General features: G+C 42.5%; 1 protein-coding gene across 1 annotated transcript in view; it reads left to right on the forward strand.

Annotated features, from left to right (window-relative positions):
* LOC132958488 (NACHT and WD repeat domain-containing protein 2) overlaps positions 1 to 26,678 on the forward strand; it is a 50,903-nt gene that overhangs the window by 12,539 nt on the left and 11,686 nt on the right. Inside the window, 4 exon segments of the mRNA XM_061031347.1 lie at positions 2,326 to 2,414; positions 13,667 to 13,783; positions 23,526 to 23,729; positions 24,511 to 24,661. Coding sequence (XP_060887330.1) covers positions 2,326 to 2,414; positions 13,667 to 13,783; positions 23,526 to 23,729; positions 24,511 to 24,661 — 561 coding nt within the window.

A 26,678-nucleotide genomic window follows, 5' to 3' on the forward strand; every position in this document is an offset into this window, starting at 1 on the left:
AAGACGAAATAAGTATGATGTGATTGGACTGTGGATTGTGTTTGACTTCAAACTGAACAATAAACTGAAACTAAAAAAAAGACACATGAGTGGCATCCCTAGCAGTGAGTTAGAAATACTCATAAGAAAAGCAACCAGAGACATTCAGCTATGTTATCACTGTTCCCTAAAGGATGCGGAATGAAGGCAGAAAAGGACGTGAGAAAAAAAAAGGAAAGCTGACAGGACGTTTTTGAAAAGGCGTAGATAGATTGGTCTGCACTATTGAAATGAATAGATTGGAAAATTGGAGGGAGGGACAAAATGCAGTGAGATAGAGGGCGAATGTAACATCCAGGCTTTGTTTTCTTTGCATGTGGGTGTGCACACAGTGGAGACAAACACACACACACACATACGCTGGGCTGCCATAACTCATCATCATCCCACAAAAAGAAGAAGAACAGAGGGAGAACAACACAGTTTTGTGTTTCTGCTATTTTTCACCGCTTACCAAAAAGGTTTAAATGCCATAAACGCTTCTATTTCGGCGTTTAAGATGTCACCTGGGAGATATATTTCACATTTATAGTCCTGTTATGTCTCTCTGATGGAATGAAATGAGGGCTCCACTGATCCAGCAACTGCCATTTATTTCATTTGCATACTATTACCGCCGTTCGCTTTTTATTTGACATTTTGACCGCGTAGCTTTGAGCGGATACACGCTCGGTCACGGCTCAGGGCCTTACTAAAGATAGACGTTGGGAAGATACGTCAGGCTAGATATGTTAGGGGGTTTTTTTCGGGTTTTTTTCCGACGAACATTAGTGTGTTCACATGTCCAGAGTCTTGGTAACTCAGAGGGTTTTTCTCTGCCGGTTATGTTCTGTTTTTAAAGCCGTCCATCCTTCAGAGGAAGTGAGGAGGGGAGAGGAAGAGGCCGGGCCTGTCCGAATACATTACAGTAGCCATTTGGAAGACAGTGAGAAAGAGAGAGAGAGAGGAGGAGAAAGAGAAAGTGGGACACAACAACAAGCCGTGGGCGCTCACTGTGTGTGTGTGTGTGTGTGTGTGCGACACTCTGACTGTCCAATATGATCACTGCCAGCGTGAGGCTGGACAATCCTGCATTCTTCAACAGTGTGTCAGCAGCAGCTCTTCTAGGTTATTCAAGGTTTTATGTGCTTAAAAATGACACCCATGCAGTACTTATTAACATAGTTCTGATTTATTGATTTGATTTATTGATTTGCAAATCAACTGTTTTAGAGGCCCAATATGTAAGATATTCACTGAATGACCTTATCATCAGACATTAAGGAAACATGCTATGATGAAGTGCTGGCTTCTCTGTCAACAACGCAGCAGCCCGTGCAGTATGTCCTCCTTCTTACGTTCGATTCCTGTGAGGAATGGTGTGTTTTTGTGTTGACCCGAGAAGGTATTCAGCTTGAAAGTTATCCCCACTCGGCCGTTTTGCCACTGGGTTTTCCAGGCAAACGGCAAACCAACAGGTGTTGCACAAATGACAGCGGGCAAGTGAACTGGTTCAGATATAACTGATTCTAACCGACCTGAAAAAAGCCTCTGCATTTTTCTAATAAGCTCCACAACCAGAAACTTGGAAAAAAAATAGACTATTGGAGATGCTTTGGGAAAATGGAGAGAGGTTAGAATGCAGGAAGGTTTCAGTATGCAGAGCTGGCCAAACACTGAAGCTTCATTGTCAGTGAAATGGCAACCTGCATGCACATCGACTCTAGGGAGGAGGGAGTTGGGGTAGACAGCTCCCGCCAATGTTTTGAAGTGTACTGCAGTATCTATTTTGAACACTAGGTGTCAGAGTTACACACTTGTCCTTTAAGATAGATCAACATTTCAAGTAATTTCTCAAGCAAAATATTAGAGCAAAGCACGGAAGCCCAACTGGAAGCTCACTCAAATGTCCCTGTGACTGCAAACAGAGCTGGCCAATCGGTGGAAAGTGTGCACGCGGGGAGGGATGGCCTTAAAGAGACAGCAGCGTAAAATGAATCGTTTCAGGCAGAGGCTGAAATTAGGGATTCTACCGACGCCGGTATCCATGAATAAGGAGGTTTTTTAGCTACACATCTCGCAACGCTACACCAACAAATGAATTGTGAAAGTGAATATAATAGATCGTTAAAGCGGAGGAATCACAGTGGTATTGAGGCGATTTCTTCAATCAGATCACGTGGGGGGGGGGGGGGGGGGGGGGACGCTAAATGATGTCTTTGCTTGTGCCTGTGCACAAATGCTTTACATTGGATTTAATCACATGTTTGTCTAACGCTCAGGATGCTCCCTTTTTTTTGTTTCCAGACACAGAGGCGGAGAGGAACGCACTGAAAGAACACGTCTACCCTAAACTACGGGACTTCTGCAGGGAGAACTATGGCATTGAATTCCAGGTAATTGGCTGAATTCTCTTGTTTTCCATCTTCCCCTCCCCCCTGTTACTTCTAGAGCTCTACTTTGCCAGTATGGACTATAAAGACTGTACTGGGTTACATCATGGCTTACACAGCCGTCAGCGTTTGGTGGACCCCCCCGGGTGCTGTGTGCATAGAGGTCCCTGTCGCTTTAAGCGGACAGAAGGCCAGCAGAGATAAGACTTCCATCAGCACAGAGCGGCTCCAATCTGGCTGTGGATAAGGAGGTGTGATGCGAGGGCTTTCCCTTTGTTGTTTGTCGGACGGAAAAATCGCTGCATTCCCCCCCCCCCCCCCCGCGGTGTCCGCTGATCGAGATCATTTGCAATGCAAATCAGCATCGGTGTACAGGGAGAGATTGCTATCAGAGGTTTGTTTGCTTAACAAATCCAGGAGAGCCCTTGAGTGTCGGGGAGATCTCTGACACAGATTGTTCCTGGAAAGGATGTGCAGAGATTTGTTAGCCGACGAGGGGAGTCGTGACCCCCTGGATTGTTTTGGAGAGACGCTAATTCTGATTTCATGCTGAGAGTGTTGGGATCAGAAACAGCTCCGAGCACATCTAGACATCTAAAATATGCAAAAACAAGAAGTCGAATCCAGCTGCTTACAGGGTTTGCTATTGTTAAGATTATGAATTTTTGACGAAGTACAAAGACGAACTTTGAAGAAATCAAACCTCATGCGTATGTTATTTGATACAGGCGTCCACTTGTACTCATGGAAATGTATTATTATTATTGGCCTAGACTCTATGACTCATGCACTATGACTCAGTTTCCCTCAAATGAGTAATACAAAAAATGGTGAAGTGATGACATTTTACTGAAAAGGTCAAAGGTCAAATCATAGTGTCCTCGTTAAAAAAAAAAAAGGCTTATCTAGCCATTAGTCATGACCAAATCTTGTTGAAGCAATATCTCAGGAACAGCTGGAGAGAATATCTTAAAATCTAAGACAACCGTCCACTCAGATTTAAGAGTCAACTCACTGAATTTTGGTTGTCATAGGTCAAAGGTCAAGATACAGACATACAGATAAAGACAATCTCCTCTTGAGGTTCAAACCTTTCCTTTTTTTTTTTTTTTTTTTTTTTTCAATTATATGGCCAGTTCAATTTTAACATACAATGTTCCTGGAAACAGTTCCAAACCCTTTAGGACGTGAGCTGCAACTCGACTGTTGGTGTGTAGGCATGAGGCAGTGTTAATCCGGCTTCCTGTTGTTCTTGTTGTTTTGCAAATCTATGTCGAAACGGTTTCGTCTGGAGACGAGCCAGGCACTGACGGGGGAAGATGAATCGTTGGCCATTCAGTCTCTCGCTCTAAATCAATGTAAACCCCCTTCAGAGACACATTCTCCACAGACTTATTGTTGAAATGAACTCAGTCTTTAGTCACATGGACACGTGTCTTAAAGCCAATGTGCATTTGTTTACATGACTTCCTATGAGTACAAGCGTCAACGGGACAAGGTCAAAGGGTCGGAGTATCCACAGGATGAACTGGAGAACATTCCTTACCTCTGAAGTGTGTGTGTGTGTGTGTGTGTGTGTGTGTGTGTGTGTGTGTGTGTGTGTGTGACAGAGAAAGTGGCAGATAATGCCGGAGCAGCCTCGCAGAGACGTTTTGGCTCGGGTTCCTGTGGCCACGTGCCTGTCTGGTGATTCAGCTCGCCGTGACGAAGCGTGAGCTGAAATGATTATGCAGGAGGCCCTGGGAGTTAATACTATGACTCACTTACTCGTCTCTCCCTCCTCCTCCTCCTCCTCCTCCTCCTCCTCCTCCTCCTCCTCCCCCCACCCTCAATCCCACCCCCCACCCCACCCACCATCCTCACCCTGCTTAAAGTGAGAACTGCCACCTTTCCTAAAAGCTCGAGTTCACGTTTTCTGCCTGTTAGCTTCTTTTTCTAGTAGCTTTGATTTGTTATTTATGTGTGATCCCCCCCCCCCCCCCCCCCCCCCCCACCCCACCCTCCCTCCCTCCCTCCCTCCCTCCCCCCTTCACACACACACACACACACGCTCTGTCTCTCCGCTGGCACACACTGACACACATATGCCAAGCTGATGAAACCCCGATTCTCCGCGGTCCCCTCATCACTTGACTCGGTTTCCATCCAGAATGTTCCCATAAGAGGATGGGAAGGGATCGCGGGGGGAGACGGAGAGGGGGTTAGAGGGACAGAGGGAGGAGGATATGGAGCCCAGGGGCCGAGGGCTACGTCCTCATTCAGTCAGGCGAGCGGGAGTAGGGGATCAGGGCTCTGTGATCCTTTTTTATGCCATCTCTATCCCCCCCGTGTTTCCTGCTCTCTCTCTCTCTCTCTCTCTCTCTCTCTCTCTCTCCCTCTCTTTCTCTCTTTCATCACCCGTTTCTGTGCTCGCTTTTTAAAAATGGCAGAAAACAGACGTAAAAAAAAAAAATGCAGCGAGGACACGGAGGAGTCATATGAAAGATAGGAGAGAGGATCAGGGATCAGAGGGAACCTTGTGTTGAACAAATATCCAGTCTCTAACCATGAGCACTCATTTGTAAGACTTTTTCTCAGTGGATTTGATGTTTGCAGTTGAGCTTTTGGGCCATTCACGATTTCATTTGTTGGGATTTCTGGGTGCTGTGTTTGTGTTTGTGTAGAAGACATCTTGGGTTGAATATCTGAAAGGATGTTGCGGTAAAACACATCCTGGTTCATCATCATTTTTGGGGTAAAGTGTGTTCAGACCCAAGACAGAGGGGTCATGGCCGCCCGTCCATTTTTGCACAAACATGCTGCTGTTCTGGGTCTATTTAGGTGAAGCACGTTTATTTTGGTGTTCTCCTTGTTTCCATTCAGAATTGTTCTCTTTCATTGAACAGCAATAAAGGTTGCCGTCAGTTCATTTTTCACATGCCATTAGACCAATGCGCCATCATTTCCATATCTGAGTCCAGGTCTCCTTTAGATTCCAGTCATGAATCCACAACTACATATTCAGCTCAGATCAAATATACAGCCTGCTTCCAGTGTGACACTTTCATTCATGTAATGTCCCTTTGCAATTACAGTGTAGGATGTGTAATTTCCAGCAGCTCTGGGCTGTACAATAAATCCAGTTTTCATCATTGCGCCTGTGATAAAAAACACATTTTAAAGACTGCCTGAAACATGTAAAAAAAAAAAAAAAAAAACGTTATGTACTTGCACCATGATGTCAGCATGCAAAGAACCGACATCAGATGGATTAAAATACATAAATGAATACAAAGGACATTAGAGCTTCAGGATTAATCATGACTAAAATCATGATCTCAATTCACACATACGTGCGATCTCATTTTTACATGATGGTGATTGGCTCTCATTTCCCTCTGCATCAGAACAAGCTGCCCTCTGCAGTGTGTCCCACACATAGACAATAATATACATGGCCAGCCAGGTGGCCTATGTTTCCGACCTTTTTTTCAATTTCAAATTTCCAGGCAACACGAGTGCAAGAGCGACGTGTCCGCTGTCCGTGCGTCCCTTCTGCTAATTCCCTGACTGAGGTGCGCGAGATTCAAACCATTCGGTCGGCCAGACGTGGCTTCAGCTTGCCTTGCCGACTCCCCTCGGATTAATCGGAGTCTTCTTTGGTTGTCGGCTGCGCAGTTAGGCGGGATGATTGGCCCGAGGAAAGAGAAGACGATCGAGGGGAAGTGTGATTGATGAAGACCTTGCCAGAAAAAAGAAGAGCACTTCTGTTGACCTCGAACGATTTCAACATAGAGTCAACACAGACAACTTTAAGGCGCCGTTTGAAACATAACTGACAACAGAATAAGAGAGAGGGGGAATGCACGCTTCATGGTGCACACCTCATCGTCAGCATAATCAGAATCCCACGGTTGAGAAATAGTTCTTGCATATTGCAGAATTTTCCTATAACCTGCAGAGGAGAAGGTCAGGGCGGCAGAAGATGTCCCTACTCCAACTCACAAGATGCCAACTAAGTTATGAGGCTGCTTAACTTCTGCTTACAACCTGTTTTAGTCCACAGAGTCAGACCCCAGTCCGGTTTTTGAAGTGGCGTGCATTCTGAACCCCTCAACAATACTCCCTATTCTATTATCTGTACCCATCATGCATCTCTTCGACTCATAAATCAGCTTGTTACAGTGCTTCACCGCCTCCCACAAAGCAGCAGATAAACTGAGTCTAAGGGTGACTTGAAGCTGCTAAGTTAATAATGTGGTCGGACCTCCCTTTGGCTGCCAAACTCACTGTCCATCAGGAACACACACACACACACACACACACACACACACACACTCGGAGCAATTAAAGTAAAAGTTTCTCAGCTACGGCTGTGAGATTGCATTCAGCGGCTGTCACTCACACGTCTTTTCAAACCCACTGCCCGAGAAGCGAATTGAGGGTGAGACGACATTTCAGGATAATTAAAAAAAAAAGAAGAAAAAAAAAAGTCTATTCATGCCGCTATTGTGCTCGCACTTTAGAAGACGGATAGATATGCCTGTCAATTTAACTTTGTCAGAGGAGGACCAGCTCTTAGAATGTCAGCCACTTAAACCTTTTAAAGCAAAGACGGAGTTCTTTCTCTTTTTAAACACACATTAATCATGCGTATAAGAAGGGGAAATATTGGATCTTTTACGTTTCACCAGCGATATTTGTTGTGTGTTTTTGGCAGGTTTTCTCTCGGATAAAACAGTTTGAAAACACAGTGATTCGTCACTCTTCCATCTGTTTACCTGGCTGCCACGTTTCTCCTTCTGACGCCGGTATCAGTCTGTTTTTTTTCCCCTCGTTGGCAGCAGGCCATCATCGTCTCCATTCACCGTCCTGCTCTGAGACTCTTTTTTTTTTTTCTTTTTCTTTATTTATACTCTGCAGAAAACACATCAGCGTGCCAACTGACTCCACGGAGATGAGACGGCAAAGATAATCAAAGGGCAAATCTGAAAAAAAAAAGCTTTCAGTTACATTGTTTGAAACCCATGAGGGAATGATTCAGACAACAGAGGATGTCTCATTACTGTTACAGAGACGGGTGTACAAAGTTTAAATTCCTGTCAGTCAGATATGATGGACAGAAAAATTCTTTCTTGCGTTTTATCCAAAATTTGTTTTTAAATACAACAGAAGTGTTTGATTTTTTTAAGCAAAGGTGTCAAAAGTTATAATAATAATTATTTATTCATGGTGTATCTGATAGGGACAGATACAATATACATAGACAAACTAAAACAGCAATCCAATGCAAGTATCATAGTGTTTAAAGACACTCGTCCCTAGAAGGGCTTTTGTGTAAATAAAAGATTTTTAAAATAAAGAGTAAACTGTACAGTAGGATATAGTAACATTTAGCTGTGATGTGATAGAGCTCTTTAACACGAGTACACGTCTGTTGCTGAACTAACCGGCATTTGGTGACTCTCTTAAAAGTGATGAGGTTTGCAGGTGTCCAGGAGTTTTGCTCCTTTCACAGAAAAAAAAGGCAGTTTGAGCAAAAGATGTTTTGCAAAATCAAACTTTACATTTGCCTCTTGAAGCTGCTCTGCTGCAGCGCTGGAGTCTCCGAGAGTATTTGCAGAAAGGCTCAGGAGCGAGTCTGCTGTCTGTGCACAGGCCTTATTTTCCATTTCCTATGCAGGATCGATCCGTATGATGTTTATTAAATCAAGACATTTTAACAGTATAGCGTGTATGGCCTTAGTGTGAGTGAATGATGAAAACAAGAAGAGGGAGAAAGGAGGGTCTAATGAAGAAAAACAAAGCTCATTGCAGCTAAAAAGGAATCCATAAAGTAACTTCAACTGGTTCAGTTTCTGGACTGTGAACTTAATTCAGTTAAAAAGTAGTTAACAATAAACATGAACTTGTTCATTGTAATCTGTGTGAACCATCTCTCTCTATATTTCAGTTTTATAGAAAAGGCTGCGACTCCCTGCTGTCTCGTTCGAGTCATGTGACCTCAGCGCCTTCACGACTTTGTCCACCTCTTGAACCTGAACCTGCCACGGCTGAGCTGCGACGTCAAAACGCTGCACCGCAATTACCCTGCAAACTCCGAGGCTGATGGATTCTTCTGATGGGCTTTTTGCATTTGAAATTTCCCCTCAGCGCTCATTATTAACAGCCTGAATCCAGCCTGTTCCACTCACAAAGCGAGCCCCTTATAGCAGGAAGGAGCAGGCATTAGAGGATCAAACACTGAAGACGTAAACTCCCATTCATTTAATCCACACTTGTGTTTCATAATGCTGCAAAGTTCTGACATTCTGTGATGGATTTGAGAAAGATGTCTTCATCATCTGTGAGATTGACTTCGTGTTCTTGATGAGCAGCAGAGAGCTTAAGCTACATTCATGTTGACTCTGCGTCTATTTTTACTCTTCGTTCTTGCCTTGAGAGTCTTTCTGCATGTATGGTGGGGTATATTTCCGCCCCTTTTCCCTCGCCTGATTTCATGCCCTTTCCTTCTCGGGCATCTTGGGCATAATCCAAAAGTTTAATGGTCTCGTATCCAATAAATTAAAAAACAGGCTTCCCTGCACTTGACCCGCCATGAGCAAATGCCTTCCAAGGGCGTTAGAAAGCCGCTTAGTGGAAGCGGCTTCGGCTCTTACGTAAGCAGAAGGCACCCCGTGCTTTTATAGTTTAGGGGGGAAAAAAGAGAGAGAGAGAGAGAGAGGAAGAGAAAGGGGGAGGGCGAGTAATCAGGAAAGGCGAATTTGGCAGGAAGGAAGGAGAGGACGATGTTGAAAGAGTTCTTGTCCCACAGGAGTCGACTGTTCATTAACAAACTCTTCCTCACTAATCTCCCGCCAAACTTTTTTTTTCCCCTCTGAACTTCTCGCATGCGTGCGTGCCTATTTCTGGATAAACGTTCCTCGACTTTTTTCTCCTCTCGTCTTTCATCCATTCCCCTCCGTTTTCCGGCAACGCGCGGCAGGTGATTGGGCAAATTGAATCAGAATATCCTCCCCACACACACACACACACACACACACACCTCCACACATGAGTAGATATGACTAATGTCTTCATTAAGCTTTTAATTACTGTGAATACTCCCCATCACCTGCTGAAGCCCAGTAGAAACCCGTTTAGATTGTGTGTGAGCGCGGGGGGTTTTGGGGTGGGGGGGGGGTGGGGGGCTCATCACTTCCCCTTGTCAACAGAGCTGATCAGTCTCCCACGCGTGTGCGTCGGATGCTGGAAGCAGATTAGAGACACTGATACGCTGTGACTGATGTGAGTTTTCCACAACATGAGGGATGCTATTCATGTTTGTGTGAGCAGGGGAGTTTTTCAAAGTAAAAGCCTTTAGTGGCTCAGCCCACGTTTTGGAGTCGCTTATCTTTCTGTTGGTCGCTAGAACTGCGGAATTAGTCGATCTGTTTAAAGAAGTTGTTGAGTTTTATCATTCGTAAGGAAAATGATAAGAAATGTCTCTAGCTTCTCATATGTGAGGATGATTCTATACTCCACATATTGTCACTTAGAGCTACACAATTTCATCGGGGGTTTGTGATAACCGCAATATCGTACCACAGGCCAACACGAGGGGGAATGCAAGCCACAGCCACGACTCCTAAGTTCACTTTTTGTCTTAACTTCATCAGGCTGGATCTTCCTTTGTATTGTACCACAGTGTGTGTCATGGTGTCACGTCAAAGAGCGCTGTGTAAGGAAGCGTGAGCTGCTACTGACAGCTGCCGTGCTGTTGCTGTATGTGCTGCTTTGATAAAAAACGTCATGTAGATTACACTCGGATACATCTTCTGTCAACATATTCTCTTCTTCAGGTCGGTTTTCGCCTGTTCTCCTTCACTACGGTTCAACTCTGAGTTCGTTTTCAATGGGGGGGGTGGCAGGTAGTAGCAGAGAGCATCACTCCCATGATTCCCCCGACAGCCTCGACGTGATCTTCCGTTATTGTTTTGATTGAGAGCCCCCTGGTGGCGGAATTAACATACTGCGCGTTGAAATAATACCTGATGTCTGAGAGCACTATCAATTTGGAAAATCTATTAATTTGTAGGAAAAGAAGATAAACGACTTCGGTTGTTTGAACTGCATGCCAAGCTGTTTGGTCATCCCTAATCACGTCACTTTGCCATTAATTAATTAATTAATTAAGAGATGGACAAACCTAATGGAAAACTGTCGAAGTCATCGTTAACTTTTCAGGAAGGATGCAAAACCTTCTTGATTGAGATATAATATCTTTGGCTTGTCTTTATGTTGAAAGTGATTTTTAAATATATATGTTTGGCTTTAGTTGAAAAAGTTAAAAAAAATAATAATAATAATAACAGAGATGTTATTATTATCAGTAGTTCCAAACACTGGGCTCAGGACTAACCTGAATAACTGATGTGTTTTTATCTCATCACTTTTATTCTAATAAATACATTAACACTACTCATAGATGTACAGTATGAGCCTAATATGCGGAGTTATTTTCTTTTTTCAAAGTGCTGAGGCACAAAGTCAGCCTCTGGAATGACTGATAAAGAAAATATTCATCATTAGCATCCTCAGGCTCTGTAAGGAATCTGCAGCTGTTTGAACAGCCCCCCCCCCCCCCCCCCCCCCTCCTTCAGTCACACAGGTGCACCACAACATTCAGGCAGATGAGCCGAGGTGTATCTCCACCTTCCTGCTGCTCCCGCCGTCGATAGGGGAGGGCGCATGTCTCCCGCACTGTCAAACTAGAGTCCCACACGCTCTCTGTAATGCAGAGGCTGCCGTCACTCTGTTCTCTGCCACACTGCGGATGTGTCAGTCATCGGGTGCTGGACTAAACTCATCAGAGCGAGCTGGTCCGCTGAGCAGCCGAGCATGAAGGGAGATAGCAGCACTGTGGCTTCACCTCCTCCTCCTCCTCCTGCTGCTCCACCCTCTGCTTTTAAGCCCTATGGCAATCAGGGAGGAAGAGCAAAAGAATCCAGTTACAAGTAAAAAAAAAAATGTAATACCATTTTGTCCGTCTAGATACTGATGCTAATACCTGAATTCCCCCTAAGCGTGCAAAACAAAAATACAGTAAGGCTGTTTGGGTTCTTCTTTTACAGCTGATATGATTACTGTTAGGGCTGCCTGGTGGTACAGTGGTTAGCGCTGTTGCCTCACAGTGAGGAAGTTCATGGAGCGTCTCTTTGTGGAGTTTGCATGTTCTCCCGGTTCTCTCCAGGTACCTGTTAGGTTAATTGGGGACTCTAAATTGCTCATAGGTGTGAGTGTGGCTGATTATCTGTCTCTATATGTCAGCCCTGTGATTGACTGGCGAACAATCCAGGGTGTAGCCCCACTTCTCGGCCGATGAGAGCTGGGATCGGAACTGTGACCCCGAACGGGAAAGTCGGTAAAGATGATGGATGGATGAATGCTTTTAATATTCAGGTTAAAACTGAACATAGTATAGAATAATCACAACTTTCTTTTTTGTGAGACAGTGAGCAAAAAGTGAACAAAAAACCCAAATCAATCTACAAATAAGTTCAAAAATAATCTATATTAAGAGGATTTCTTCGGACTCTTTTGTGTATAAAGAAAAAAATATTTTAAAATGTACCTTCTTCATTCTTCTGTTTAAACTCAAAATTAGGTACAAAGTCGATTGCCTTTTTTTTTTTTTAGGCTCTTTTGTTTGATAAGCAGTTCCAACGAGCTAAGCGCCACATAGTATCAAGGTTAGCTTGTTGATATTAGCAGCAACTTAGCTAGCTTACCCTGTTGCATGTGCTCCCCCATCTAAAAAGAAACATTTTATTTAGTTTGGCTCTGCTGCAGCTAACGTGGCAGTAACTGCTAAGCTAATACGATGCTTGTTTTTCTATTGGCTTCCCATTGGACGAAGCCTGAGCGATGTCACCCATCTGTTACTGCAGGGTGCTTGGAGTCCCATCTATGGCAGTTAGCATGCTGGTAATGCTGTCTTAACCTAACCTATCAGGTTAGCTACACACCTTATTGTGTAAAAACGCTTATCCTATTTAGACCTATTTTGTTTTTTGAAGCAGCCTGTCTAATTTCTGCTGTAAAAACTGTTTTGTTTTTTTTAAATCGGGTATGTATGTGACTTCTGGTGCTTCTGTAGCCAGCCTCAAGCGGAGACTCAGCGGACTGCAAGATTTTGCACTTTGCACTACATTGGCTTCACTTTTCAACACCAGACGCTGTCACTCGGTTATCATGTTGCTGCCTTAAATAGCTTACTTCCTGATACCCATCATGCTTTTCAGGCTGTGTTTGACGCATCGCTTCCATTGCTGCGTCAAACAGCTGCTAACAGTCGCAAAACACACTGCAAAGGCCCAAGAGATTTCAGGTAAGAAACAACACATACCATAAGCCTAAACAGAAACAACAAAGGAAACATGCTGCGGAAAAGCTGAAGAGTCATCAAATTCTCTGCTCATGAGACAAAAACACACAAACCTAAAAAAAACATATGCAGAAGAACACAGACGAGACACAGAAATTAGATACAGGAGGGTTTGTTCTCCTCTGAAGCAGAAGCTGGCAGCAGCAGCAGCAGTGTGTTGTGGACCACACTGATACACACATATACTGTACACTTACAGACGCTTCCTTACTTTTCTCTCTCCTCCGGTGGGAGACTCCCCCTGTGGCGTGTTTGTTGTTCAAATTGCCTGAGCTGCCAAAAGTTGTGATGAACAGGTTGAGGGAGACCCCCCTCTGTGCCGTGTGTGTGTGTGTGTGTGTGTGTGTGTGTGTGTGTGTGTGTGTGTGTGTGTGATTTTACAGTGTTAGCCTGCTTATCCTCATTTAGCTTTTTCTTAATTATACTTTTCAGATTTGTTGAGCCCAGAACCTGGCATCAGTTTCCCTCAGATTCCCTTAAATACAGCACTAAATTCATTTTCATTTGATTTTTAATACAAGATACACAACATGTTCAGCATTGACTGTGAAATCAAGTTGTTTTGCAGTTGCTAATAGTGTATTTTAAAGCTCCCCGAGCACCTGCAATATCCCTCATTAAACCAAGATTTTGAAAGGAAGCTATAGCAGGTACTCGCTCTGGGATGTGCTTTTTATTATCTTTGTTTTTATAGTTGTAGAAATATTTCACAAACAACCAGAGGCGCATTTATTACAGGTATATAGGAGAACAATTTCCTCACAAATGTGCCACACTGAATGCATTGAAAGTGTCTTTTTTTGTGTACATTTCATCACAGTGACGAGCTTCTTTGTCCCTGTGTATCCAGGTGGTGGACCTGTACTGGGGCGTGGACCCGGAGGAGTGGGACAGTCCAGAGCTGCAGAGACTCAGAATGAAGCTGCTGGAGGAATGTCTGAAGACCTCAGCGGGGCCATGTTTTGTTGTAAGTTTTGCACAGCTCACAGGATACAATATGTAACGGATAGGGATGCACAAAATTAACAGATAAACGCTGTCGTCCTAGCTTGTGGGCACCAGAATCACGAGCTGGTTAAAGTTCTGATTTGTGATTGTAGTAATTCAGAACCCAATGCTGGTCAAATATTCAGGAGCTGGGGATGTAGCTCTGAGTGCTCTACTACCCGGATGTAAACCAGCAAAGCGGAAAGATGATCATCTCATACTTTATGCAGGTATTTTGATCTACAAAATGGAGATACATTTGTGTGTAGGCTGTGACGGGTCAAACTGGCATATCGACCGCAGCATGTGGACGTTAACCTGAGGAATAACAGCTAGCTGTGATAGCACTGTTTTACATTTGCCCCACTCAGAAAAGCTTTTTGACATCGTTTACCGACAGATGCTGTGAGCTTGTGTTCAGCGGTATTATAGTGATTGTGCTCAATTTGAACTATAAGTGTTTTCAGTCGCTAGGAACATCCCTAGATATGGATCTGTGTGCTTGGATGTTGTCTAAGTTCAATGTGCAGCTTGTCCACACTCAAAAAAGAAGCAGAACATCATGTTAAATCAGTTTCTGTTTCTCCTCTCCGACACCTCTCGCTCTCTCATTCCATGACTTTATAACAGCATGGGCTTTACTGGCATCATGTGTGTACACATAGAAGGACTCTGGTTTTACAATGTTCTCCATGAACAGACATAGGAGCAGACATGCGCTTAAAAACAAGGACCAAAAGATCGATTTTAACATTGTTGTTCTAGGAGTTGTGGCAATGTTGCAGTTGAAAACTGACTCCGAATTAAGAAGTTAAAGTAGATTTGTAGTAGCCTTTGTTTGCAGATTTTGTTCTTGGGGAGTATTGATGCTACAAGCAGGGTTTTTAATTCTAGTGGTTTGAGTTTGTTTGGGTACAAATAACTTCATCCCTTATTTATTTTTGTTTTGAGTAATAAAAAATTAAATGTTCGAAAGTGTCTTGGGGCACAGATATTAGAATTACCAAGAAGCTAAAATGACTTATGTGAAGAGTGTCATGATGTGTAATTACGGCTGACATTTCAGCGATCTTCAGGAGATCGTTTTGGGCCACATACTAAAAGAGAAAAAGAAAAAGGACTCAGGAAAGAGGACGACGCCTGGAGTGAAGAGAGAGAGAGAGAGAGGAAGACGACAGGAAGACAAATTGATGGGGAATTATTCAAATGGAACAGATCCGTTTCAAGAGGTTGGAATTGAGGGGAAAGATCACAGGGAGAGGTAATGCATTATGGGTAGGACAGGAGCACAGGTCTCCAGGGAGCATAATCTCCTTTACTACCAGACTGTGTTCTGTGTTTATTTATTTTTCTTCTCTTACAACCTTGCATGAACTGATTCCTCATCTTAAAGTTGTTGTTCTCTTTCTTTGTCAGGCAAACACGCACACAAACCTTATTTTCACTCCAGAACATCAGCAGATCTTAATGATTTATTCTGGTTTATTTCCAAGGGGAGTGATGCGTCCATGCAGACAGTAACACATGTTTAAAGAAGTCTCTGCTGACAGGTTAGACTGCTCCAAGAACCAGACAACAAATGCTGACTCGTTTGGCTTTTGCAGGTTTTTACGGGCTTGGACGATACAATTATCTCCTGATCTGATTCAATCATGATGCTCCAATTTTTATTTGAAATGTATTGTGATTTAGAAATACTGCGACTCCTCATTATGCTTTGTCAGTCTATAAAACCACCAAACTATAGGAAGAAGTAAATCAGACACTATTAGAGACTGTATATCACGAGCCTTAAGTTCAGCCTTTATTTCAAAACAGTATTGTGATTTAATTTGATAATAATAAGGGCTGTCAAAAGATAAAACATTTTTTAGACACATTTTCAATCGCATGTTGGAAATTCCATTATTTCGCATTTAAAAATAAAAATTGTGAGGCTTTTATTTTGACATTTATTTACTGTCTTAAGCTATACTCTACTTGCTGTATGAATACAACCCTGCTTTTATTTTGAAATATGGTAAAGACCTTCTGGTAGATCGTAGGTTATGACCAAGACCGGCGGTTGCCGGTTGATTAGATGTGTTTTTGATGAAAATATGACGTTCTAAAAGCTGTGAAGTTATGTAGTCTCCCACTATGCTTTAAATGCTCGCTCTATTTACACTTTACTTAAAAACTGCATTCATTTCAGTCTTTAAACCATTTTCTGACCTGTTCAATCTGAACTGCTAACTGTCGGAATTCCCGTTTTCTGTTTTTGCTCAATTTGCTGAAGTTAGCTTAGCTTCCCCTCTAAAGCCTGTTGAGGCATTGTATGTGAAATTAGGCCGCGAACTGGATAAAAATCACCACTTCTGTTCTGAAAAGAAGTTTCACATCGCCCCCCTTTTGTGCTGCTGGCTCTGTGTTGTACATCCCCCGCTTATTTCATTCATTCCTCCCAGCCCCATCGCACCCTCTGTCTGTGCTGCAATTTCACCGCCTTAACCCCGACTAACCCCGAGGAGGACAACACAACAACACACTGCTAAAACACACAATACCATGACACACACACCCGGGTCTTTGTTCTCGCTGCACTCTTTTTCTCTGATGGTCTCGAACACACACCCACAGGTGCACACGCAAACAGAGCATCTTGACCCGAGGCATTTTGTGTGTTGTGAAACAGAAATCTGTCGGGATAAATCAGGGTGATGCATGCTCCACGTTTATGAGCGGAGAGAGCGCAAGTCCTCCCCATCTGGATGGTTGAATCGTTAGAAGTGTATTCTCTTGTGTAGTAGAAGGATTTTAGCTCATCAAAATCTGGTCGGAGCCAGCTGCCATGGTCCCTGCAGTCGGGGCTTCCCGTCGTTTGCCACAGTCTGGTCGGCCCCGTTTCTAGCTCTTGGGGAGCTCGGAGCTGCAGCGCGAGCATCGGGGTCCTTTGATCAGGGACTCGGATCCCCAGTTATGACAGTTCTGGGTTGTGTGGGCTATCTCCGGAGTACTACTGTTTATTTTCTCAGGGTGGTAGACCTAGATAAATGTGTGTGGATGGGTAAAACGTCAGCAGAATTTAGGCTCTTGTTGTTTTTGCAACAACGTACAGTAGGTTTTTAGAGTGTGTGTAAGTTTGAGTGTGTTGGTGCTCGAAGCTAAATTCAGCTCTTTGTTTTCACGATCGTTTCATTTTCTTATCATTATTATTTGACTCTTTTTTTTTTTTTTTAAATCACTGTTTCTGTAGGGTGTGTCTGAACTTTGATTCTGAATTGAACAGCTTTCATTTTGTGGCCCTGGCCTCTAATTTTAAATCTGCCGTTACACCCCCGACCCATCAGGGATGCAAGAGACACCAAGGTCACAGTCCCAGTAACAGATGACAGAAAAAAAAAGGTTTAAAAAAGGGAAAATCCCTCTTCTTCCTGCAAGTCACTGTCATGACAGCACACAGACACATACACACAGACACAAAGGCATTAAGAGGGAGACTTCAAGAGCGGCTGATCCTGGAGGTCTTCAGCCCACGACAGCTGTCCACGAGCCTGAAAACTGTCTCCACATCGATTGTTAATGTAGCTGCAAACGAAGAGGAAGAAAAGCTGAGGAGAAGTAGAAAGGGGGGAGGATGGGAGGTTGAAGTAGGCAATATTAGCTTCCTTAGAAACGGCGCTGAGGATTGGCAGGCTTAGTGTAGGTGTGTTTCATGCTGCCTCTGAGGATTTGTGCAACAACTGGAGACCTCTTAAATGCTCCTTTTGACACCTACGTCTTACCTCGTTCACCTCTATGAAACACCATGCTCCTGTGTGAAGGGAACTGCATTTACAATTTTTTTGATTATTTTTCACACGCTTTTGCTGAAACATTTGTGGAATCACAGACACTGAAGGCAAAAAAAAGATATTTTTTAGCAGACATGTATGAGTCGTTTGAGTTCATAAGACAGGAGTGGCTCCTCGTGTAACCGTGTTTTTATTAGATGTGTCGGTGTGTCTTTACGAGCAGGAATCAATTTCAGCGAGTGTCTTTCATAGGGCACAGCTGAACACAAGACAGGTGGCAGTGCAGGGCTGTTAAACACACACACACACATTCACAGAAATACACGCACTCACACCACCGCTAATTCACTACACCTGGCTGAGGAGGAGGGGAGGGGGCTTCCCTCTAACATGTCGATGCAATAAAGCCGGTTTCCATGGCAATGGCAGGGGTTGGCATGGTGATGGTGTCATTGACCCGGAGATTAAGCATGACAATGAGCTAAGTCTGTTTTTTTTCTTTTTCTTCTTCTTCTTCTTCTTCTCCTCTGCTCTCTTGCAGTCTCAAATTCCCCCCATGGAAGAAAAAACTTGATGAATGCCTCAAGGACGCAAACGAGACACTCATCCTGTTTTTCTGCCCTTTAAAAAAAAAAAAAACTCTGCTGGTTGAGTAGTAGGTTTACTTCATCCAAGAGGATATTTGAGGCTCTTATATTCTGCACCATTCAGTTCAAACTGATGTAACAGCTAACGCGATATCCCAGACGGGCTGGTTTAACTTTTCGCTATACAGTGAAATCTGATACACAGAGAAAAATAACAAGACCAGGAATCTCCAAAAAGAGAAATCCTCCAAGAACTGAGCAGAGGAGTTACTTATTTCTCAGTTCTTAGAGATACTACTCATCAATTTAGAAAATGTTCAAATACACAACTTGCAGTACTTATTTTTACTAATTATTTGATTCTACCGTTTACAGTGTTTACTCATTAATTACTCATTAATTACTCATTAATTACTTTCCACTCATCAAGCACCCCGTTCCCAACCAACATCCCCAACGCACCTCTGTATGTTTATACCATAGCTGGCCCATTGTTACCTCTTCCTCACATTTGTCAATAGCAGTATTATTTATATGATCGCCAAAAAACCTCAAACTTGCGTTGGACCTCCTCGTCTACAATTTCATTCTCACATCAGCAGATGAGCTTGTGGGAGAAATCTTGTTGGAATAGTGTATGGAAACTCTGAAATACTTAATAGGAGCTGTTATGTCGGCTAATTTTATCGCAGATATGCGACGATAATGCGAAGATTTTTCAACTAACTTGAAACATTTAGAGTTTTATTGGATTACATTGGCAGTTCTCTTTCTGGCTGTCACCAGCAGAGTGTGTTTTATGGATTACACCAAGCATCATCACCCTTCAGAGTGTCAAGCGCTGATGCACATACATGCGCAGTTATTTTCCAATTGAGTGACCGTCTCGTCTTCATTATGAATCTTTTCCACAAGTGTTTAATAACGTCAATTTGGTTATCAACACATAAATGTGTAGATCCATATCCATCTATCTGTAAAGATCTAATAGGTCTAAGAAAGATATCAGCTGATATATCGTTTGGGATTTTTCTTTCTCCCCAATATCGGTATCAGTATCGGCACCAAAAATCTCACATTGGTCGGGCCCTAATTCAATCATGTGCTTTTTATAGTTTTTGGGCAACAGCATCGGTTTATTTTAGAGGGAATGAGATTGATTAGTCTCTTTTTAGTGACTTTAATTCTTTGTAGGATTTGTTCACTGTTTCGTTTGGTGTTTCATGTTCATTGTTGATAATATATTTTTTTTTTTTTGTGTGTGTATTTCTTCCACCCTGTGACTCAGTAGGATGATATCAGTGTACATCTCAGTTAAAAACACATAAACACCGCAGCCTTGGGGAGTCACTTCCAAACAAAATGATCAAAGAATATGTTTCTTTTTTTCAGAGCCATTTCTGCCTCTGCAGCACCAAAGCTTATGCAGCAAATATCTGAACAAGTGTGTTTCATTGATTGATTGACTGCGTGAGTGATTGATTTGTTGATTCGTACTGTAGCTGTGCACAATATCTTAGTCGCCTCTTCCAACCAGCTCATCAGATAAAGTGCACTTAGCCAGAGTACAAAAAAAAAAAACCTTTCCAAGGATGAGAACCAGGGAGGAGGGAGGGAGGAAGAAGAGTGACTAAAACTGGAGTTTCATGCTGCCTGTTCCCTCTTTACTATTGCTAACATCGACAAAACTTACAATGATGGAGGGGATTGAATGTGTTGGTGGAAGTGTGTGTGATTTTGTCATTTTGATGGAAAACCTCAGTTGGTTTTCTCCTAATCTCTTTCCACACACACACACACACACACACTTCCTTTATCCAGGGTTACCACCGCAAGGCGAGCTGACAGAGACTTTGTCAGCGACTTGGAGAGTCTCACACTCACTATGCGGTGTCTCCCTCTCTCAGCACTGCTTTAGTTCAGCCCACAGACACCTCACTGCAGCACTGTGACTCATAAGGAGTCTGCCTAAAGAGGGCCGATGAGGTGACCTGCAGGGATGCCCAGTGCATCGAGAATCCTGTCCTGTCGTCAAGTTTTCAAACATCTAAGAATTAGCTTAGCAGTCACTTGCTACAAGGCTTTTTTTAGATTTTAAAACTGCATAAAAAAAATAGAAATCTCGGCATTTAAACATGTGGAAACTAATTCACTTCTAGCAAAACACAACATTAAATATAAGCCCCAGAAGCACAAAAAAGACACAATTCCTAGACCCTTAACTTTAATGTTAGCATGATAAGATAATGAGCACTTATCATTTCATTAGGGTACAAGATGCTAATATGCTATAGATATAGAGTAGAAGCTAAGCAATAGCGCTTTAGCAGCAAGGTTAACTCTGGAATAACACCACGTGATGATGCCTGAGATGGTGATACTGGAGCTTTCATTGTAAAAACACATGACATGTCATTATACAAGCAATACAGCTAAAGCTAAGCAGTCAAAGAAGGTTGTGTTAGGTCTAATACATTTTAATATTTAATCTAATAACATTTTTCTCACAAAACTAAATAAAAACAGATATATAAAAGTGGGGATGGCTTTAACCAGATCATAAAGGAACTGTTAGCTTGATTAAGCTAAGCTAGCAATAGCTATGGTTAACAAACGGTGAGGACCTAGGTTGTTCGACGAAAAGAAAACTTTGCACAAAATGTTTGTATTTTGCAAAGCAGGCAGTAACATTTCATTTTACAACGTCCTGAGCTCAACTGTGCCTCTGTCACTTGTAAGATTGTGGGCTTTGTTGTGGCTCGTGGCATTTTCTGTCAATCACAAGATCTAGTGAGCAGCCTTGTCTGGTTAAAACCTTCATTTTAAACACAAAGAGAGTTACACATGCCAATATGCGACCTTGAAAATTGCACCTCCTCCCCCAAAACAACTGATACTGTACGAAGTAATGATGGAGAAGAAACTGCAAAGTAAACCTTTTGTACTAAAACTGTAGGACTGTAAGTGAATCCACCAACGGCGTTAGACGTTTGTGGGTTTGAAGAGTAGGCCGCTCCTACGGTCCACGCCGCGTGCCATCGTCTGATTGTGCTTGTTCTCTTCATCTGTTCCCACTGCGAATGCCAAGGGAAACGAGGAGTCCAACATGGAACGGCTTTGAAGCGTCATTGCCGTGAGCTGAAAAACCCCAACGTCGTTTTCCTGCTCATCGGAGCTCACAGTCCATCACTCGCTCTGCATCTTCACCCTGAGGCTTCAGCTGCATGAGCGTTACGACACATGGAGTAAAGATCAGCTGGTCATAGAGTGGAGGATTTCCTGTGTGATTGCATTCCTTTTTCTTTTTTTTTTTTGCTCCTATTGTCCTCATTTGTGACTTTTAAGGGCGCGTGAAGGAGAGCACCAGGAAATAGCCCTAATCATTTCCGATGGTATTGAATCAGCTGCCACTCAACGCGAGTGTGAACAGATGCCGAGAGGAAGAGTGAGGAGTTGTTGGAGCCGGGAGTAGATACACCATGTGGAGTGGGAGATAATGGTGTGATGAAAAGGCCACTTTTTTAATTTGATGATGTCCAACTATCCAGATTCTGTGTAGTGTTCTGGTTGACTAAAATATTATCGATATAGTCTTATAAAGCCGATGATGGCACATATAAAACTTAAATTTCACTGTCTTAGATTCTATTCTCCCAGATCTACATGCCACAATTTCATGAAGTATTAATTTCCTTTCATTCAAAAAGGTGCCATCTGTTCCACATTTCAAGCAAATCTGCTCGTTTCATTAATACCACTGATTACGGGGCATTAGGAAATTTGGCCAAGGCTGCCTGTTTTACATAACAGTGTGTCATTCAAGCATTCGTAGTGCAACAGCAGAACGAATCAGCTTTTTTCTTACTGAAAACAATAAATGATTAAGAAGAAAAAAGAAAGCTGGCTTTGAGATACACTCTTAGGGTAATTCAGTTTTTATACTATTGTTATGTTACACCCAAAGGCTAAAATACAAACGGTAACAAACAGTAACAATTCAAATGCATCAGTAGATGCAGAGAGGTTACAGTGAGAGCGGGTATAAGATACATTTCCACTGCAGAAACTTTTGCAGGAACCAGCGACTTTAGGAGGAACTCATTTGTGTTACCGAGACTTCTGAGTTGGAAACACAACTGTGGACTTTTGGAGGAATTCAGTCTGTTTCCTCTTCAAGTACCAGATTCAAACTAAGTCAAAGTGACTTTTAAAAAACCAAAAGGTCCCTGATAGTACTTTCTGATACTATGGGGACTTTAGGAGGTGCTCAGTGCGATTCCAACGCCGAAACTTGTGTGACTGAGACATATGTCTGTACTTGCAGTAAGTGCAGTTCCACCAACTTTCACCAGGAACTAGGGTCCTTAGGGAGGTACTCAGTCGTCTTTCCAAAGCAGGGACATCTCCAAGGGACCATTGAAGAAGGTTCTCTTTGGTTTCCACTGCAGGGACCAGATCCAAACTAAAGCCAAAGTGACTTTATTTTATCACCTTAAAGCTCTCTGGTAGGGGGTTTTACTTTCCGAAAGTACTGGGATTTTAGAAGGTACTTTCTGTTGAGACTGAGATTTTGTAGGCACATTTGTAGGAACTTTCTAAAGAGACCAGGGGCTTGAGGGGGTACTCCGTGTGTTTCCACTGCAGAGACCATGTTCCAATACAGCAGAGGCATTGTACTTTCTGAACAGACTTTAGGAGGTACTCAGTGAGATTCAACAGCAGGAACTTTCTCTATTGACTAGGGGAATACAATGGCTGAACAACAAAGTCATCTACGGCTAGCATCAAGGCTTTAAATTCTCTTTCATTATGATACATAACGAGAGTTATATTTGGTAGTGTGTGAAGTATGTTGGGCAGATGGCATTCTCTGAACACACTTGAGTTTTTCTCACTTTTTATATTTAAAGTTATTTGCAACACTTACCATAGATGTTTGTGTTTCTCCGTGGGAGGAGTGGTGCAAATGTTCCTTTTTTATCGACTCAGTATATATATATATATATATATATATATATATATATATATATATATATATACAGTATATGTATATATGTGGCTGTGATTTAAAGCTAATATTAATGCAAGAAAGAGTCCTCAGAATACATCACAGAGTACAAAAATACATTCCTCCTTGACTGTTGGATGTCTAAATGACACCAAAGTTAAACGTGTGGTTTGAAATTGCCTGAAAGAAGTCTCACTATTTGTATCATGACTTCACCCTGCGCCACTAATCCAAATGAATTGTACTTTTTTTCGGATCAAGTTGAATCATATTTCATGTGTCTCTCTCTCTTCCTTCTTTCCCTCCCCATTATCCTTACTTCCTCGTCCGTCCCGTCCCCCCCCCCCCCTTCAGGGTCTGGTGGGAGAAAAGTATGGCAGCATCCGAGTGCCAGGGGAGGTGGAGTCTGCCGAATTTGAGATGATCTTGGATGCAGCTGTGGAGGCGGGGCTGGACACACACATCTTAGAGGAGTGGTACTGCAGGGATGAAAACTCTGTGCCACCCGCATACTACCTCAAACCCAAAGCCCAGATGCTCAAGAACTACCAGAACTCTGTGAGTCCAGCAGACATGCTGATCATGAATGTGTTGAAAAGGAAATTGTTTGTTATTTTACAGATAAACATGCAACTAAACTGAGATTTTGAAAGTACCTTAAATGGATTCTCGTCCTTGAGCTTCATCGTTAATGAATTCTCCTCCAGAAACATAAAATATGTGCTCAAGGAAAAGAAATGCAGCTTTACACTTTATCTTAGGACCTTTTGAAATGATGTGCTGAACTGTTTTCCAAATCAAGGTTCAAAAAGTGCCTATAAAAATGTTTTTGAGTTTATTCTACACCAAATGAATTAAATCAGTTTTCTTATCTTGTCCAGAGACTTTTATATTTAAGTGATATTTCACAAGTAACATTAATTCACTGTCTTAATCATCAGAACAGAGTGATACATGCAGGTAAAAGTCTCTTTATCAGCACTGATGGAATGCATCTTATCCAATCAGATAACTGTCCATACTGTCTCCATACTTTAAACTTTGGCCCATTGGCAAAAAGAAATTCAGATTTGAATGTTTCATATTTTAATAATCTCTCAAAGTCTCCATCATACAGCAGAATCTATCAGAGTGAGTCGTTCCAGTAAATATTTGAAAGAGAGATTCGAGCCGTTCAGCCAACATTAGACATTTTAAATGAATCTTTCCGAGATTAAACACGGACTAATATTCTCTCTTAGTAAAGAAAACGTGATTCCCCTCGGTGCACATTGACAGCCCTTCATCTGAACTGTAAACTCACACTGCCCTCTCGCTGCCCTCCCGTCTCCCGTCTCAGATGGAGTCGAGCAGCGCAGCCAAGACCAAGAACGACAAGGCCTGGAGGAACGTGTCGGAGGAGATCAAGAGGATCTTCAGGACAGCCGTGCTGCAGCTCCAGGAGAAAGGGACCATGAAGAGCCCTCAAGCCAAGAAATTTCTCTGCTCTGGTTCGTTTCTTTTTCTGTCGTTTTTATATCCTTTTACGTCAGATTGTTAGATCCCTCCTTTTATTTTTTCTTCTTTTTTTAGGCTTTTTCTCAGAGATAGGACAATGGATAGAGTCGGAAATCAGGGAGAGAGAATGGGCTTGAGCTTGTATGGTGCTTTAACCTTCATGAGAAAACAATCTCACCTCAACTGTTGTTTGGAGCGTCCACTTGATGATGAGATGCAATCAGGATCCATCAGACTCAGCTCAGCTGACAGTGATTGATCGATCACACTGTATGTTCCCCTCACAGTGTGTTGCAAAGATTTTCAAAGTGACTTTTCAACAAGTGACATTTTAGCAGATTATCGCGCAACTCTATACTGTATGTCCTATGTCATGAAATTCATATTGTTTTGTCACTGTGGTTCTTGAGAATCGTCATTTTCCCTGAAGTGGTCAAACTTAGCTCTCTTATATCAAATCAAACATCAGAAGTAGAAAACAAAAACAGTTATAATGACTTTTTCTTTCTTGTGTTGGTGCAAAAGAGACAAAAAAAAGGTTTCTGATATTTGAACAAGTCTCTCCCACTATTTTTTTTTTATATATATACAGAGCTCATTGTGCTTCATACAGTGGTGATTCTAGAGTCTGTTTTGGCCCGAGGCAAAAATCAATTGGGGCGGCCTCCAACCAGCGTTCATCCCCATCATGTCTGCCACTGTCCTAACACTTACTTCCTCTTCCTTTTTCTTCCTGTGTCTTTTCTCTCTCCTATAGGCAAATTATTCCTCTTAATCTTTCTTTGTTGACTTTCATTTACAAACTTTTAAGCGTGTAATCCCTCAGGGACTGGTCTTGGGCCCCAAGCATTTGTCTGCCTTGCCCATTGACAAGCAGCTTCTCTGGCTTCATATTAAAACTCTCTCCATTTTTGGAATCACAAAGTTATTGCGGAATTGTTTTGACAGCGCTGAGCGACCCTTAAAAGACATCCTCTTTTTAATTTCTCAGCCTGTCATTGTAGGAGAGGATAGAGACACATAATGACAAGTCCTAGTCTATGAGTAGTGGCTCTGTTCTCATAAAGCAGATAGTACAGTATGGACATATACGAGTGCCATCAAAAATATATATCTTAAAAAAAGAAACAACAGCTTGTCATAACAGAATGCGAGTGTCAGATATCACGCAGCAACGGACGCTCGCTGCCCTCACTTCATCTGTGAAATATTAGCTTCTCTGCTCTGAGAGTTTCAGTTTCCTCTTGCAGACAGTATGACATCTGTGCTTTTATTTTGAAGGAGGAGAAACACAAGTGTGCAGCCTTTGACAGCGATGAGCCGACTTAAGTTAACTTCTCAGATGTTGACAGAAGTCGAAGCATTTCTGAATACTTTTAACATATAACTTCATGAATTTAAATATAACTTCTGAATTTATGTTCAGAAAAGACACTCTCTAACTGTTCTTTCATATTTTGTTATAAATACTTTTACGCCCGCTTTTGTACGGTTTATACTTTTTTTTGGTGTCATTAGGGCTCCATGACGGCAGCAAGCAGCCTGTTCATGAAGTATAATAAAAGCTTATTAAGCCACTGCAGCTACACTTCTATATATTCATTTGCAAAAGGTCGTGTCAGGAAGTTCCAGTTTGAGTCCTCTCTAAATGTTCACATTGGGCTTCTGAGCCGGGCTGGGTTTTAACTACATGGAGAAAGTTGTTTCTTCTCTTGGAACTTTCCTTTCACACTTCTCTCCCCCTCCTAATTAAGCTGCTCCAGTACGCATGTGAGCAAAACTACACGGGAGATACTGGCAGAGTTCCAGTCAGCCGCTGATACAGCTCAGCGGTGCTGGCTTATGAGATTTTTATCAACTTTGTTTCTACTTAAATGAGGCTCAGGAGAAATCGGTGTAATCGCGGGCTAAAGGGCTCGGAAAATCTGTCCAGCCAAATGCAAATCCTACATTTGATAGACATTTATCTCTGCAAGTCGGAGATAATAACCCAGCTGTGGTCTTTATCAC

This window comes from Labrus mixtus, chromosome 23 (assembly GCF_963584025.1).
Source record: "Labrus mixtus chromosome 23, fLabMix1.1, whole genome shotgun sequence".
NCBI lineage: Eukaryota > Metazoa > Chordata > Actinopteri > Labriformes > Labridae > Labrus > Labrus mixtus.